The 17,348-nt window shown below is 33.4% G+C and overlaps 1 protein-coding gene across 1 annotated transcript in view; it reads right to left on the bottom strand.

Moving 5' to 3' along the window:
• LOC117316799 (neurogenic locus notch homolog protein 1-like) overlaps positions 1-17,348 on the bottom strand; it is a 48,386-nt gene that overhangs the window by 11,009 nt on the left and 20,029 nt on the right. Inside the window, exons 14-25 of the mRNA XM_033871573.1 lie at positions 14,550-14,698; positions 13,792-13,911; positions 12,250-12,353; positions 9,581-9,698; positions 8,309-8,502; positions 7,154-7,229; positions 5,204-5,314; positions 4,992-5,102; positions 4,047-4,160; positions 2,679-2,795; positions 2,331-2,444; positions 1,008-1,202 (exon numbers count right to left, since the gene is read on the bottom strand). Coding sequence (XP_033727464.1) covers positions 1,008-1,202; positions 2,331-2,444; positions 2,679-2,795; positions 4,047-4,160; positions 4,992-5,102; positions 5,204-5,314; positions 7,154-7,229; positions 8,309-8,502; positions 9,581-9,698; positions 12,250-12,353; positions 13,792-13,911; positions 14,550-14,698 — 1,523 coding nt within the window. The remainder of the gene's footprint in view (positions 1-1,007; positions 1,203-2,330; positions 2,445-2,678; positions 2,796-4,046; positions 4,161-4,991; positions 5,103-5,203; positions 5,315-7,153; positions 7,230-8,308; positions 8,503-9,580; positions 9,699-12,249; positions 12,354-13,791; positions 13,912-14,549; positions 14,699-17,348) is intronic.

Below are 17,348 nucleotides of genomic sequence, written 5' to 3' on the forward strand. Positions count from 1 at the left end.
TCATTAAAAAACATAATGGAAATAAAACATTACATACACGTGTATTATTCTGCTGTGGTTTCCGATAGTTCAGCTGAATGATGAGATGTTATTTTAGAATAAAATTTTGGTAAAAGTGTTTTTCTCCATTTTAATAATCATGTCCATGCCATCGATGCAGTTTCAATGGTGAATAAACATGAATGAGATCTGTGTGAAAGAGGACATAAAGTCCTCGTGTATAAACACATCGACCATTTACCCAAGAGATATATGACAATACATCAGTTTTCACCATTATATCATCAACATTGTATGGCACTAAAATTAAGAAGTCGACGAACACTAAGCCCATACAGCTTAAATAGTTATTGTTTTATTCTTATGATTTATCCATTGGTCGTATCAAAGCCTTGTTCACTCATAACAAAATTACCAGGCTGTGATTTGATCTGTGGAGGTAGGTTCCGCTTCACCGAATTTCCGTTTGAGCTTAATATCATCATCGTATGATTTGAGATTTGTAAAGGGACCTTGTGTTATTTATCAACATTTTAAAGGTGTGATTATCATGTAAATATGGTACCCATAGTGACACGATAAGGTTTTACAAGTTAAAACTGTTATTGAACGTCGGGAGCTCTATGACATCAATCTGCTGGGAGACGGAATGCCAAAACGTCTTCACATTTCGTTTATAAAATAAGTATTTACGCGACAAATGTTCAAGTTCGGGATAAGCGATACCCTATAGTTAAATAAAAATCATGTTTCATTAGTCACTCTGATATGTAATGCTGACGATACATCAACTATAGATAACTTATTTCACTAGACGAATAGTTTGCAGTTGCCCCATGTACTCGACATTTGTGTGTATATATTTACTGAGTATTTATTATTTTCGCGCTATACTTAATATCCGCGAATATAGCGAAATGAAAATCCCCCCGAATATTGCCAAATATACAGTAGTCAGGCGACGATATCAATGAATTAACGGGATTGATAAGATATGTAGTACATACTTGGTAGACTTAAAGACGCATAAAGCCAAACTTGTTCACCAACTTGTCGACCATTATTGTTTATGGACATAAACAATGAGCCATGCTGAGGTGTGAAAGGCCCTCCTCCTGATGTGCTTACATCCCAGTCAAAACTATCAAAGCCAACATTACTGAACGGGCAGCTCTGGTCAGATTCAAAGGAACACCCAGTACCTGAAATATACACGTAATTCGTTAACGAACCAACAAGATACAGATTTTGGTAGCACATTACAGTAGGACAGCCTGGCCATGGGCGATTTGTTTGTTAAGCAAATAACTCCTGTATTGTGATATGCATAACAAATGAAAAAAATAAATGTACACTATAATTGGTATATTCAGTATGAAGTAGTGCATACAGGCTTCACATTTGTTAAAACTAAAATGAATAAATTGTTCCGGATTTAAAATTTCCGGATTTTCCGAAGGTGTGTTTACACAGGAAATTTAGTTTTGCCTACAGCGAAAAATGGAAGCTCCCAGTACCGGCAAGATAACGAGAAAACTTGATTTACAACATATGACAAAACAAGATTAATTCTGTCTTTGGGATAGAGATATTTAATTTCAAATAGGTTTCAGAAAAAGAATTGTGTAGAGAATTGTGTCATGTTGGGTCAAATATCATAATATGTTGCATTTCTAAGCTATTTTTAAGTTGTAACCATGGTATTCACAGCTAAAAAAAATCACAGAAAATTTAAGTTTACTTATCCTTCAGAGCTATATCAAAATTGTAAATGTTATACAGATTACAGATATATATACTTTATTAGAGGTAATATGTAGGGTTAACTGGCAATGTTTACATATCTAAAACATGTGCCATATTTTAGAATTGGGCATTTTTACTGTACACTGCTACCTTTGGTTCGCCATGATAAATGCAATATTTCGCGTCCGTGCGTAGTCTATTTTACCATATCAATTATTGCACGGAAATGAAGCATGACAAACGGACAACTCTAGGTACATAGGTTATTCTGACCCGAGTCACTAGTCAAATGAATTAAAATTTGATAAACAGGTTACGATAAACCTCGGGGACTGAAAAGTAAACCAACAGTGCCTTTAACCTTAATCGAAAATTAGAATTTCTAAGATTTATAAACCAGCTTGACATTGGTATAACATTCTTAGAGAAGAGAATATTTTCAGTTAAAATCATAAAGTTATATGGTTTGTACTTTGATTGTCTAGAGCAAGCCATGGAATTTGTTTTAAAAGTTTCTATAAATATCAAAATGTAAGGTTTACTTATTACCTCATAAATATATATAATCTGGAACAAAGACTTACCACTCTCATAGCATAGCTCAGCCAGGAAGCCGGATGCACAATTACAATAAAAAGTGTTACTTCCAACGCTGTTGCAGCTGCCACTATTTTGACACGGCTGGGATGAACAAACATCTATGGAAAGAAACATGGGCAAATACAGTGAAAAAAACATTTAATACTAATAATGTGCTTATTTTTGCGATCTAAAAGATTAGCGCAAAATTAATTAAAACAAAATAACGGAATGACGATTTAGCGCACCAACAATGCTTGCAATGAAAAAATAGGATCGCATAGTCAAGGATTGTGCAATAGAGTGCAAAAATTGTGCAACGTATAATTTTTCCATATAAAAGTTTTTCTTACTTGTTTGACCGCATGTAGTTCCATAAAACCCACTGGCACAATTACAAAAGGTTGTAGTGACTCCGGTTTGTATACAAGTAGCCCCATTTTGACAATTATTTGAAGATGAACATAAATCTACAAAATAAAACTAAACGTCATTGTTGTGATATCGTCTTAATAAACAGAGAATACTAATATTAATCGAAGCCGTTATTTTAAAGGCAAAATATTAACAAAATCGATTTGTACAAGTGATCCTTAAAAGGTATACGGATAATAGAATCAGGCGCGCTGGAAGGGTAAGCGCCTTTCCGATTACACTATGTCTTAACCTGGTTAAGTCACATCTTCAAATGGAGAACCAGGGTGGTAAAAACAGAACCACAAGGTATATCAGCGAATATCAAACACGTCATATAGCAAGGAAATAGAGTATCTACAAAGTATATATAACAACGGACGAAATACTTGTTATATCTAAATGACCTTAGCTGTAAAGTAAACAACGAATCGAAATTATTCTACAAAAGACATAAAAATAAGAATATCAAAAAAGTGATTTTATTAACTAAAAAAACCTCCAGCATTTTTTCCGAACGGCTATCTCAATTTATTTCGCAAAATTATTTCTTTTCACTGTATTTTCTGTCTGAAATGATTTCCTGCGTGTTCAGATATAACCGATAGTCCAGCTACAATTTTTGCAGCATCTAAATGTACATTGTGATTTTATGATGAAGGGGATGCTTGCCTCGAAAGTGTTTTTTTTGTAAATGTACGTATGTATTTATGTATTTGTATAGTCACCCAAAAAACAGTTGTATCATTTATCATATAATCGGACTACTATCCAGTGATCTTTTCCGTGTAAAATTTCCATGTCCGCAGTATAATATCCCCAGGAGCGTTTTTCATTCGCAGCACTTTTCAGAAATCGATTGTGACGTTATCATATAGACAAAAGTGCAATAAAATGTGTGATTCTATCTTGAAAATTTTGATTTTAAAACTTGTCAAGATGTACCTATTCTGAGTTATGAGATCAAGGAATCTTCAATTTGTTTTTATTACATTTGATTTTATTTTTAAAGAAGTCTCAAAACTTTAGTTTTTGCTCTCCAAGACTCGCAAAAATAAGAATTATATATGAAATGAAACTCATTTAGATCCTATACATAACATACATCGGTATATATGGATACAGTAGTACATTTTTGTAGTTAAGCAAAAAAGTCGATACTGAAATAATTACATTACAATGTAATACTAACTTTGGTTATGCATATATAATACTTTCATTGTTAATATGTGTATTATGAGGTTAAATGTATTTCTGAAATAGACATCATATTCAGAAAAAAACCCACCTAAAAAGCAGAAACTTACCATTGACATCACAAATGGTTCCCCAAAATCCACTAGCGCACGTGCATGTAAATGTATTGTCTGTCTGTGAACAAGTGCCGCCATTTTTGCAAGGATTGCTTGGTGCACATAGGTCTGTTAATGAAGAAGTATTCGAACAAATGTACAAGATTTATGAAAGTATAGTGCAAACTTTACCGACGTGTACTCAGAAATGAACAAATAAATGAATACGGTAACCCTTTTAGGCGTTCCTAAACTATAACGAATGCTAATATTGCAACAGAACCGTTATTCTGAATAAAAATTGTCAAAGTCCAGGTGTTCCGAAAGAGCAAACGTCCTGTAAACTATGTTCCGAAAGGTTTATTACTCTGTTCTTAATCGAAGACAGCTTATGTCAATCCATGGAATGCAAACTTTATATTTGAGATAATATCGCCTGATCACTATGGTTTCCTTTCTCTATCAATTGCGATCTTGTGAACCTTGTTGGATTTCGTTCTTCCGATGACTTTTACATTAGCATAGTTATAAATTATCAATGAATCATATTTTGTTTAGCCAAGAAAGTCATTTCTAATTACATTTCTTAAGTTGTTTTCTCCAAAATTTCGTCTTCTAGAAATTCAGCTTCTATTAACCCCATTCCCCCTCACAATTCCTCAAACTAAGCGCGAGATTAAATATTCCTATAAATAATCTACAATAACCTTACGGAAAGCACCAAATAAATGTCTTTTGTCTAAAGGGATCTGAATCATATCTATATCAGAAGAAATATCGGTATTTCAATGTGTCAGAAAATGTTAAATCTGGCGTCCAAAATACAAAAAAAAAATGTATTGCACGCCAAATAACAAGTAACGCATTACTTAGAAAAAATAAACGTACACAAAATGAACTGATATATGCTAAGTACATGTCTTTGATCTTAATAGTAAACTTGACAAACAACTTATTTACCTGTGTTTTCACATGTTTGTCCAATAAAACCTGAAACACAGTCACATGATAGGACGCCATTTGTGTTGATACAGGTACCACCATTCTTACAGGTGTCGGAGAGGCACTGAACTAAAATGAAAATAATACAGTTTTTATATTACATTTCTGAAGCCAACATTGACTTTTAAACTCATTGAAACAAAACTAGAAAGTGTGAATTCCATACTCACCAAGGTCACCGCATGTGGCTCCCTGGAATCCGGTTGAACACGTACATTGTCTTTCGTTTCCGCTCTGTGCACAAGATCCTCCATGTTGACATGGGTTTGGAGTACACAAATCTACTTAAATAAACAACAGTAAGTTAGCACGTTTTCAAATGCGCCGAGTGTCATATTTGATGATTTGTTTTCTGATTTCATGCAAATGTTTTTTTCAATTACCTTTGAAAATTCATTATTCAAAAATATAATAATCACTTATCACATGTTTAACGATTGAAAAGAGTATTTTGTTATCAGAAAACAATCACATTATTGACATAACAGGATAAAAATAAAGAAACGATGGTCAATCTGTTTTTAAAATCCTATTTTGTGAAACATCGTAAATCAAATATTTACTATCAATGCGAATCAGAAAAACACAATAATGACATATTTTGCCAAACAACTTTTCTCTTAATACCGACGACATACAGGGCCAAGTTGTCCAAAGGATGACTTGTTTATTCACTTGATTTATCTTTCACTTGAAAAAAGGCAGGTAGGTAGAGACTGACTAGTATTATAATCTTATAAAAATTGTTTGACTAGAAATGATTTCATCGTGATTTTTAAACTGTTGTTAGACTGTAATGAACCTAATACCTTTTGAACAACTCGGCCTTACAAGTATATGACGAAACGATGGAGTTTAGTTAAACATTTATTATACGATACCAAGTTTATACAGTTATGTGTCATACATGGGAATTAATGCATAGTTGATAATATTCATAAGGATTTTAATTTTGCCATATTTGTTTTACAGCTGTTGTGATTCGCAAAATTATATCCCCGCGAATAAGTTCAAGACAGAAAACCACGAACACTTACACCCGTGAAACTTAAAAACTATATAGTATTTTGAGTGTAGAAAATGAAATGCAGAAAAATGTAATATTGCTTTAATCAAGGACAAGCGAATAAAAACAACATGTTATCATGTCTGCGTTGATGTTGGAGATTCATTCTGTGAACCAAACATCCACAGGTAATTACTTTTTCTCAGAAACATGGATATCGTTTGCTTTAAATGATGAAGTATCAGCTTCAATTGGTTTATCCAGTGATACATATTTCATTTCAGAAAGAAAAACGTGAAAATACTGCAAACGTACAAATTTCAGCTGTAACCTTATTTGAGCGCCTTTCGCGCTAGAAGTCCAAGTTTACGGGAGCATCGGTTGAAGTAGGAAAGCTCGAGAGACAGGATTTCTCAGATTCTGTGTTTCATTTTTTTTTTTTTTTGGAAATGTTGTATCATTGTTTTTAACAGTAATGATCAAACGAATACCTCATAAATTGATAAGTATCCACAAGTTGACTTCATGTTTACAATTTATCGATTTGTATGGGAGCGGACAGAGATATTATGTCCACGATAGTATGCTTCAGTGAGGTAGCACTATAAATTCGACATCTGTTTGGCACTACCACAAGGAATCAGACTTGAACAGCCTCCTGAAACACATACACTCACAACATGCATACACCTTGTACGCAGGGGATACAATTCTTAAATAACCAAAGCTAATGTAAACTTAATTATTTTTACGCACTCAAATTTTAACGTAAATATAATAGAACAGATTAACGGAATGATGAATTAGCGCACAAACAATGATTGCCATAGAAACCAATGTAAATAAACTACAACTAGCTTAATCAATTTAGCGGTATGCTTCCAGCGCGACGCTAAAATATGTATTTTTACAGTTTTGATTGGTCGTTAAATAATATAAAACAAAACAAAAAATCCCTTAGGATTAAGCATTGCAGGAAAAAATTCTTCGTGCTTGCCAAACTTAAGAATCTTCCCGCAGGGATGAACGGATAAAATGATGTATTACTTCCAGTTAGAGAAATGCCAGTCTGTTCTAGAGACATATTCAGAACAACATATAGTTCTACACGTACCGCATTTTCCTTGGAAGACAGATATATCGTCGAGATACACTCCTTGTCCTGCCCCATAAACGCCTCTAAAATAAATCTGGCACCAGGAGAGAACAATATGATTATTCAATAACAAAGATAAGATATTTATTGGAAGTTATGTAGCACAACAAATGATAATGCAGACACGAGTTATAGACTTAACATAGCATTTCAATATACAACGTATAACAAATTATAAAATTAACCTGATTATTAAAGGCAATTAGCATCTGACATATTGACAAAATATGAATCGTCATATTCAGTAAATTCGACTTTAGGCCAAAACAGGAAATGTGACAAAGTAACAAGAACGAAAGAAAATATTCACACTAGTGAATTATATAAATGTAAAAGATGATATTCAAACTAGTAAGTTAAATAGATGTAGAAAGGTGATATTAACACTAGTAAATTATATACATATAGAAAGATTATATTTACACTAGTAAATTATATACATGTAGAAAGATAATATTTACACTAGTAACTTATATGCAAGTAGAAAGATTATATTTACACTAGTAAATTATATGCATGTAGAAAGATTATATTTACACTAGTAAATTATATACATGTAGAAAGATTATATTTACACTAGTAAATTATATGCATGTAGAAAGATTATATTTACACTAGTAAATTATATGCATATAGAAAGATTATATTTACACTAGTAAATTATATACATGTAGAAAGATTATATTTACACTAGTAAATTATATACATGTAGAAAGATTATATTTACACTAGTAAATTATATATACACTAGTAAATTATATACATGAAGAAAGATTATATTTATACTAGTAAATTATATACATGTAGAAAGATTATATTTACACTAGTAAATTATATACATGTAGAAAGAAAATAGTTAACATGATATAAAGGGAAAACACATTTCTGTCGAGTGCATCAACAAGGAATCTAATTCGGGCCTCCGATGTTATAATAATCCCTGACTCAACCTCCTAAACAAAAGACTATGCACCGTAAGAGCTAAGCAACATATACCTTATTTAAGTCTACTAACTGTTCCTGATATAAATTAGGATTTTAATATTAATATGGATGAGAAGTAAACGTTCTCCGAATACGGCATTTATTGAACGGATCTGTTAGATATTTTACCTTCCTGTTTAAACTTGAAGATGATGGTGAAATTTCGTGTTCTTTTGATACCCATGTCAGTCCAGTGTTATCGACAGTTAGCAGATTTGTGGGAGAGGTGTTTGCATCATCGCTGATCTGAAGTGACAGTTGGCTCGCCGACCCAGTTGGATCATTGACTATGGCTTTAAAGCGCACACATAGTGTAGCGTCATCTGTAATAAATCAGACAGGTATAATTCACATTCGCGCGCAGATACACATCAATTTCAGCGAAAACAATAATAATGACAATGATAAAAAAAATCTGCCATGAAATAAATCGTTAGTTGTCCCGATTTTGAGATGAAATTTCTGTATCTATTATGCTTTTTTTGTAATTAATGTGTTGAATTTCACTAAATCAAGATTTATCTGTTGTTAATATTGTCTAAATAGGCACTAGTTTGTGTGAACATTTAAGACTCTAGGTTTTAGTATCATATAATTTTTGAAAAAAATACCAAACTTGTGTTGAATAATCTAATATAATTTTATTTAGTATACCCTAATGATGACATAAGAATAAATACCGTATTCGTTGTTCTTCATAAATGCGATTGTAATTAAAACAGTGAGACTACCCATTGGTGACAGGGGATCGGTCTGCTCCCTACGTGTAAATGAGTCACAGAAGATACTTTATACAAACTGATTTGTTTTGAACTATGGTGGACTGGCAATTAAAGCCACGCATAAGAAGCCCAGGTTCGATTAGGACTGTTTACTGCCGCGAGGGCAACGAAAAGGACAGGATAAACTCATATATAATTTACAGAGTTACAGAGTCAACATGAGTCAGTTAGACAAAACTAAAACAAAAGTTAGTGAAAAGCCAACGTGAACTGGCATTTAAACTTCATCGCATTTCGTTAACAAACCCACGTTTTTCTGTTGTACCTCGGCTCGCGCAAAGTTGGGTCACGTTCCATTTTTATATGTTTATTATATACTTTTTTAAAAATTATTGACGTAACTGAGCAGATTTTACGAAAAGTAAATGAAGATAAACCCAAAGGGGATTCTGAAGTTTAACTTCAAAATGTTTTATATCTATACATCAAAACATAGAGAGTATTTAAGGTATTATTACTTTTTATCATTTCCATTCTTATTTATTTCTTTTTATTTTATTTTTATTTCTGATTTATAGATTAAAATTGAGTATCATGGAAATCCACATATTCTATTATTTGCAGTGTTTCTGAAAAAACAACTAAAAACAAAATAAAATATACATATTTAATTACTTACCTGGAAAGTTAATTGCCGATTGTAAAGTAGCAGCATCAGTATTAAAGTAGCTCCCAGTTGGATCCACGCGGTAGAAAGTGAGACCGTCAGCTGGTTCCGGTGGGTCAATAGACTGTCCCTATAACGGCAATGAAACGATACCATAGTAAAGAATTCGTACAGGCATGGCAGCAACTGAAAAAAAACCTCATCAAACACTACAGGTTGTTTGTTGAAATACACCTCCAATCTTAAAAATGCTAAACCGCCGACAAAATGGTATATATGGTCGATTGGAAACAGAAATAGGAGTATTGGTTATGTTCCTGTACTAAATATTCTACACATCCGACAAAGAATAATGATTTTTAATTGAAAACGACTTACAGTCTCTTGTATTTATTTTTCTTCTTCTTTTTCCTGCCCTCAGAGCCAAGAGGTTATGACTATCAGCCAAATCAAAACTAGCCAAAGTTATATTTTTATCATATCAAACGTTAGATACATTTCGCTATTACCACCCTCCAAATCTTAAGCTTTTCCTTCTTAAAATTAAAAGTTAGTAAATAATTGATAATTGATGAAGACGTTCTATCGTTCTCGGCTTCTGTGTTTTGTATGTAACGTTCGGACTAATATGATATCCCGTTGAAGACACTGTTGCTAGGTGTTTTTGTTTGTCGGTTTTTATCCGGTATAGTTCTATACCACGGGTGCCATTTTATGCATTTTCGTGATAAGTAGCATATACGCTGTAAGTGCTGACGCATTTTAAATACTACTTAAAAGAAAGACATTCCAGAAAAAATATTTGTTTAAATAGTTATAATAGCAGTTAACATTAACTTTGGATATTAGATATTAGCATTTTCATATGATATCATTAGATACTCATAAACCAAAATTAAAGATGATCTCTGTTTATCTCTTGATATCATTCTGATTACCGACAGTGGATTCATTGGGAGGCTATACCAGATACATTTTCAAAAAAGAAGCTGTACAAGATACAGATTCATAAAGAGGCTGTACAAGATACAGATTCATAAAGAGGCTATACCACATACATTTTCATAAAGAGGCTGTTCCAGAAACAGATTCATAAAGAGGCTGTACCAGATACATATTCATAAAGATGCTGTAATAAATACAGATTCATAAAGAGGCTGTTCCAGATACAGATTCATAAAGAGGCTGTTCCAGATACAGATTCATAAAGAGGCTGTATCAGATGCAGTGTCTTCAAAAATCTTTTCCCCGAATATTTCCCTTGATTCTTTACACATTTAATTGTCTCTGTTACACTTTAGTCTCCTCAAGATCAGGAAGTCATTTTGGTGAACGCAATACGTATACGAATATATGACGATATTGATGATGCGATCCTGTTATGACAGAATATTTTTTGCTATGAAGTGATAATACATCGTTTACATTTGTTTTCTTTCCGCCCAAAGGAAGCTAACTAATTACCAAACCAGACGAAAATAAGTTCTTCACTTCTACACGATCTAAGGAGATAATTCCAATAGGTCAGGATGAATAATTCAGATTTGAATAAATATTTATTTATTTTAAAGATTTACAGTCTTGAAAGACGATATACCTTCACTGTTTCGGGATCCTAATGTTCAATTGGGCGTAAATATATGTTTGATGTTTTCTGTAAGTGTAAAGCTTGTGAATATCATAAATGTATGGCTTATAGTACATAATAAACTTCCTTGTATATTTATGTATATATGAAATATGAATATCATTATCAGTGTCCTGGATGTGTGTGAAGTGTGGATGAATATTTATGTTATTCCTTTTAATTAAACACTGAGTTGCCTCCCTTTATTCATATAATAATGTATATATGTTATGTTCTTTCTTTTTTCTTTCCTTGTAATTTTTCATTTCAAATATATCGGTAAATATAAAATAATTAACATATATAATTGATATCTTTAAATTTCATATAATTACATTGTCCATTTATCCTGTCATCTACATTATGGAGAGAATTTACATAGGCATAGCCTGTTATTCAATCCAATTGAATATATTCCATCATTTTTGTCAATAAAATTTGTTGAAATGAAATAAATGTATTTTTTTCCAATTAAATAGTGCCCCTATAAAAGAGTTTATATTGTTATTATATTGCAAAGGTACCAGTACCAAAGTATTTCATCCTTCATAGTGCTTTCAATTTCTAGTTTAGATATAAGTATAGCTATAAGTCAGTTATATAATAATACTTTATGCAATTTTGTTTGAAAATGAGGGGACAAACACATTTAGACGTTACGCTCGTTTGGGGCATAGTCTGATTTCGTTAGATAGCCTCCAGTAAAACCATACCATGTAAAACATCAATAATTTCTCAGGTAGTATCTTATACACCTTATAATCACATACCTTACCTGTAAAACATCAATAATTTCTCAGGTAGTCTCTCATACACCTTATAATCACATAATACCTTACCTTTAAAACATCAATAATTTCTCAGGTAGTCTCTCATACACCTTATAATCACATACCTTACCTGTAAAACATCAATAATTTCTCAGGTAGTCTCTCATAAACCTTATAATCACATACCTTACCTGAACAATTGATGCCTAATGAAAACTTTTATATTTGGCGCTTAGACATTTCTAAGATATTACAACGTGCATGAGTTCAAGAAATGCACGTACCGATCTTATGGTCTCCCCAAATCGCATTGATGATCCACCTACGTCTTCCAAAAAGCAAGTCCCATCAATATCGTTTTCTGCTCCCTCGTTACACGTAACGGTTCCTGTCGAACATAAATACAGTTTGTTGGTGTATTTAGTTAACAAAATCTGCTATCTCTCAATGTCTCGAAACTCCCGCGTGAAGTAGTAATCACATGAGAATAGCAACGCGATCCTTTACGTGATACACATAGACTGATGACGTATATTATTGTGACGTTCTAATAGAATAGTGTGTATACGCGGACATTTCGAAAAAGTACGGGTTTGATGGAGAGGACGCCATTATGCTGTATTGTTTATGAAATCGACACTGTTATGTATTAGTATGTTTGGTCAAAATGGCGTATGTTAAGAGGAAATGTAAGGTTGGCGTAATTCTCTATCACTATGAGAAAACATTTTGCTAGTTATATTAGATTAAACCTGTCTGAGCACTAAGCTAGCACAAAAGGAAAATATTTGCGTTTGGGTCAATATGCTTGTCACAGAACAGACATAGATTGAACGGATACAAGCATATACATTATGTACTAGCTATTATTTTTGAAGGGAATGACTATGAGCAGACCTAACTGCATGTTTGAGGACCCTGTGGGACATTAGGTTTGCTAAACAGACTTTTTGTCATCAGAAAATACAATTCGTTATTATCAATAATATCATTATTGAACGCTTGGCAGGAAGGTAGCGTTGATAGCGTTATTGTTACACGGATAAAAGCACATCACAAAAAGCAACCTTTAGCAAGCATATGTATCAGGGCATCTTCTTAAAACCCTGGTGAAAACATTTAACGTTTCAAACCTATGTATGAACAAAATGGTTTGTTTAATATTGTTGACACGAAGCATGGCACCATGAATGTTTAGCTTCTTGGTGATAAGGAGCTTGAAAGTCTCCTTAATTGTGACGAAATAACCATTTGGTCTTCTTGATCAATAATGAACCTCAAATATAAACAAAACATATGTTGAACTACTGTACTTTTTTGTTTCATTGTTTCAATATGGTGTCCACAGGAGTTTGCAATACAAAACTATCTAATAAGCTGACAAAACAAAATGTATTAACAAATGCTTCATGTTATACAGTTAACTCAGTTAGAGACAGTGCCGTAATCTTATTTAATCTGGACTTGTATGTCGTCAATAAATCAGTAAACATCTACTCTTTATATATATATATATATAATTGTTTAATTTTTTTTTTTTTTTTTTTTGAAAGATTTTGATATATGTTTTATGAAACCTTGATTCTAATTCAAAATCAATAAAATGTATATAATTGTATGGAGGCAATGGAATAAAAGTACCAGAAAATTGGACCAGGCGTTTTGGTAGGTAAGCGACTAAATCTTCAATACAAATCTAGGATTAAGTTACATCCTCCAAATAAGGACCAGGGTGGTGACAACGGAACGGATGTCACCAAGTACTGAACACGTCTGACACCAGGAAATGGAATGTTTCTAAATGATATCATGATGTCGATACTCACCTGTAGCCTCGCTACAGACGTTGCCTCCAATACCTGATGGACATGTGCAGATAAATCCGCCGGGATTATTCAAATCTTCCGCACATGTCCCTCCATTCTTGCAGGGTCGATTGTAGCAACCTGTAAAAGATCCATTCTTTCAACGTCTATTGAACAACAACCTAAAGTAAAACCCATGCAGGTTATATTGGGCAACATGGAAAATATGCAATCTTGCAAGATCTATTGAGGCAATCTGCAAATATATACGATCTTGCAGGATTCTTTGAAGCAATCAGCAAAACATGGACAAACATGCAGGGTATATTGAAGCAAAAAAAAAACATTGAAGGGAAATATGGAAAACTTCCTGCTCCCAGGCTATCGACGAAGAGAAGAATGCACAAGGAAGCACAATATCATATTCCTGTAACAGTAAAATGGAAAGAGGAGAGAAGCATGTATATATTTTAATGAAATGAAACTAAAAAGATTTGATCGGATCGCTAACTTTAAGAGGAACTCGAAGAATCGATTAATGTGATATGTTGTTGAAGGCTGTTCCATTTAGATATATTTGTAAATTCTACGTCGCTGGAAGTTGTTAAGAATATCATTAAAATGACGAGATATGGATTTGAATTTTCCTTACAGCTTTCAGGTAATTTTGAATGTTTTACACACTGGTAAGCTTTTGATATTGTCTTCTGTTTGCTAAAAAGTGCTAATTTAGGGTGTTTTTAGATTTGTTAGAGACGTAAAATACAATCCGATATTACCTGATTTGATTGCTGTGACAGTAAGGGAGAAACCATTTCCGGCGGTTGATGATGACCCTGATGTTGTGTCCCATATGACTGTGGCTAGATGCGATTCGGAGTTAGCTCCACTGAGCATCGTTTTTGTGACAGTTGTCGAGCCACAAAACCTGAAAGGAAGTTGAATTTATTGTTTTAGAAAATTGGAAATATAGGATTAAATTCAAATATATTAAATAGTATCGAAGGAAAATCGGAAATATCGTATTTCTGTCTTGGCACACCCAAGGACTAGCCATCAATAAAGATAGAAGTCAATGAAATGGCTAGTTTCCAGGCCAGTGATTTCCACCCTCTAGTCTCTATTGGTGTTGGGAATCATGTTTCGGGAATTATATCACTTAACGTGTTTAAACATTTTGGAAGTAGCTACACATTTTGTACATGTATATTAATAAAATCAAATAAACACATTGCAGACTAATTCGTAGTGTAGTATAATAAACACACAGAAAAAAAGAGGTTTTAAAGACCTAGTCATAAGTCACAAACAACTGGTATGGTAGATGTAGTCGTAGTAACATAAACCTTAACACAATCCTATTATGTTACTGGTTATAACACTATAAATCATCATACACGTGTTTAGAGAGAGCCCTTATAATGACAAATAAATAAACACATGTGATTATCACAAACAATGGAAATGTTACGCGTCGGTTATACTATTCAATATGTGACATTAGGGTGACACACTGCCACATATACCAAAACCAAAACGGTATTATTTCCTTTTATTTGGCTTAGAAAATCACATTGCCTGAACAACCGCTTCCCCACCTCACATCAAGAAGTTATATATATTATAAGACTCTTTCATATGTGTATATGTAGGATAGGGATATTCCACCCGAGGGGTCACAAAATGTGGTAAAACCCGAGGCTTGCCGAGAGTTTTACCACATTTTGTGACCCCTCGGGTGGAATATCCCTATCCTACATATACACATATGAAAGAGTCTTATAATATATATCCTATGTAGGATAGGGATATTCCACCCGAGGGGTCACAAAATGTGGTAAAACCCGAGGCTTGCCGAGAGTTTTACCACATTTTGTGATCCCGAGGGTGGAATATCCCTATCCTACATGCACACATAATGAAAGAGTCTTTTTCTCTCATATCATTACCGAATTTCTGGCGAAAGTGTCCCTCAGCCATCCATTTTCTTCAATTTTTTAATTTCATTATTTGACGTTTTTACTAAATATACTTGTAATATTCTGAAAGATCATACCCTATTTTGGCAAACTATGTTTGCACACAAATTTCATTCATTTTGTGGTTAAGTGATGAACGAATGAACAATTCGCCGATAAATATTACCGTAACTTGACCGACTTTTACGTGGCCGTGATCAAATTGTCAACATCCGAGAAAAAGAAGTTCTATCAACAATACTGAAAGCCAACGCTGAAATGAGTTTTCCAACTTCACATATAATTTGATTTGCACCTCGACATATTTAATCATTTCACAGAACACACTGTACTTTTAAATGTCAAGTCAAATTTTTTTTTTATAAAATACTACGTCACTGCATGACGTCACGACTGTCATTGGAATTCCATTCATAGTTCAAGGATATTGAGAGTGATGTCGATCTCGATCGCCATGACGCGGCGATGTTTCGTGGCTGGTAATTTTAAATTCACTGTGATTTTGGCAACTTCGTGTGTGAACCAGCGAACAGTGACTCTATACGAGTATTCGATCTTTTCTGTGACATAGGATTATATGTGTTTAACCGGTTGTCTTGATGGAATGACGGAGGTAGGTCAGTCGATAGGCTAACGAGTATCCTATTGAAAGGCTAGGATGGCAGTTAGTTTTCATGGTTACTCTACACAAATATAGACTCTGAGTTACAATTAAAATAAATATTTTTATATGAACATCGAGGGGTGTCATTTTTACCGAATGTTCGTTCATTTAAGAGCCCAACTTCCAAATACACAGGTTACTGAGTAGGCCTAACAGTTACTGACAGTACAGTAGAGTAAACAAATTCCAGGGCCCCCTGCTGACGCAAACGGAACCATTTCATAAGTTGTGACGTTTGACATTTTCTTTTTTATATTTTTTTATGTATGGCTTTTATTTTACTTCCTGTCATTGCCAGGTGATTGTGTGTGTTTACATGTTTTTAATACTGTTACAACAGGCCTGTAGGCGTAGTCTAACTGTTTGTTACAGTGTTCGCTCAGATGAAATGTCTAATCGTTTAACCGTGTAGCCCTATTAGTGATTTACTGCTGATATGATATAGATTTATCTAAGAATGTATGTATTTTTATAGTTAAGTCCAACGTTTCAAAACCGACACCGACGATAAGGACTGTCGGATGTGAACACAAGCAGACGACGTTGTGAGAGTTGTCCCCTTGAACGCAGATTAATCCGCGCGCGTGAAATGCTATGTAAGATAGATTTATCTTACATAGCTATCTTACATGGGCAAACTCTATCCAACATGGCGAGATATGAGAGAAATATATATATCTGGTATATGTCCAAATCCCGGGAATTTAGAAAGTATCAGAATAGTTGAAAATATGGGTTTAATTATATACCGCATATTCGTAACTGTTCCAATTATACAATGTATACTGGATATTCTTAACAGTTCCAATTATATTCCGGATATTCTTAACAGTTCCAATGATATTCCGGATATTCCTAACAGTTCCATTTATATTCCGGATATTCTTAACTGTTCCAATGATATTCCGGATATTCTTAACAGTTCCAATTATATT

This window comes from Pecten maximus, chromosome 18, assembly GCF_902652985.1.
Source record: "Pecten maximus chromosome 18, xPecMax1.1, whole genome shotgun sequence".
In the NCBI taxonomy this organism is placed as follows: Eukaryota; Metazoa; Mollusca; class Bivalvia; order Pectinida; family Pectinidae; genus Pecten; species Pecten maximus.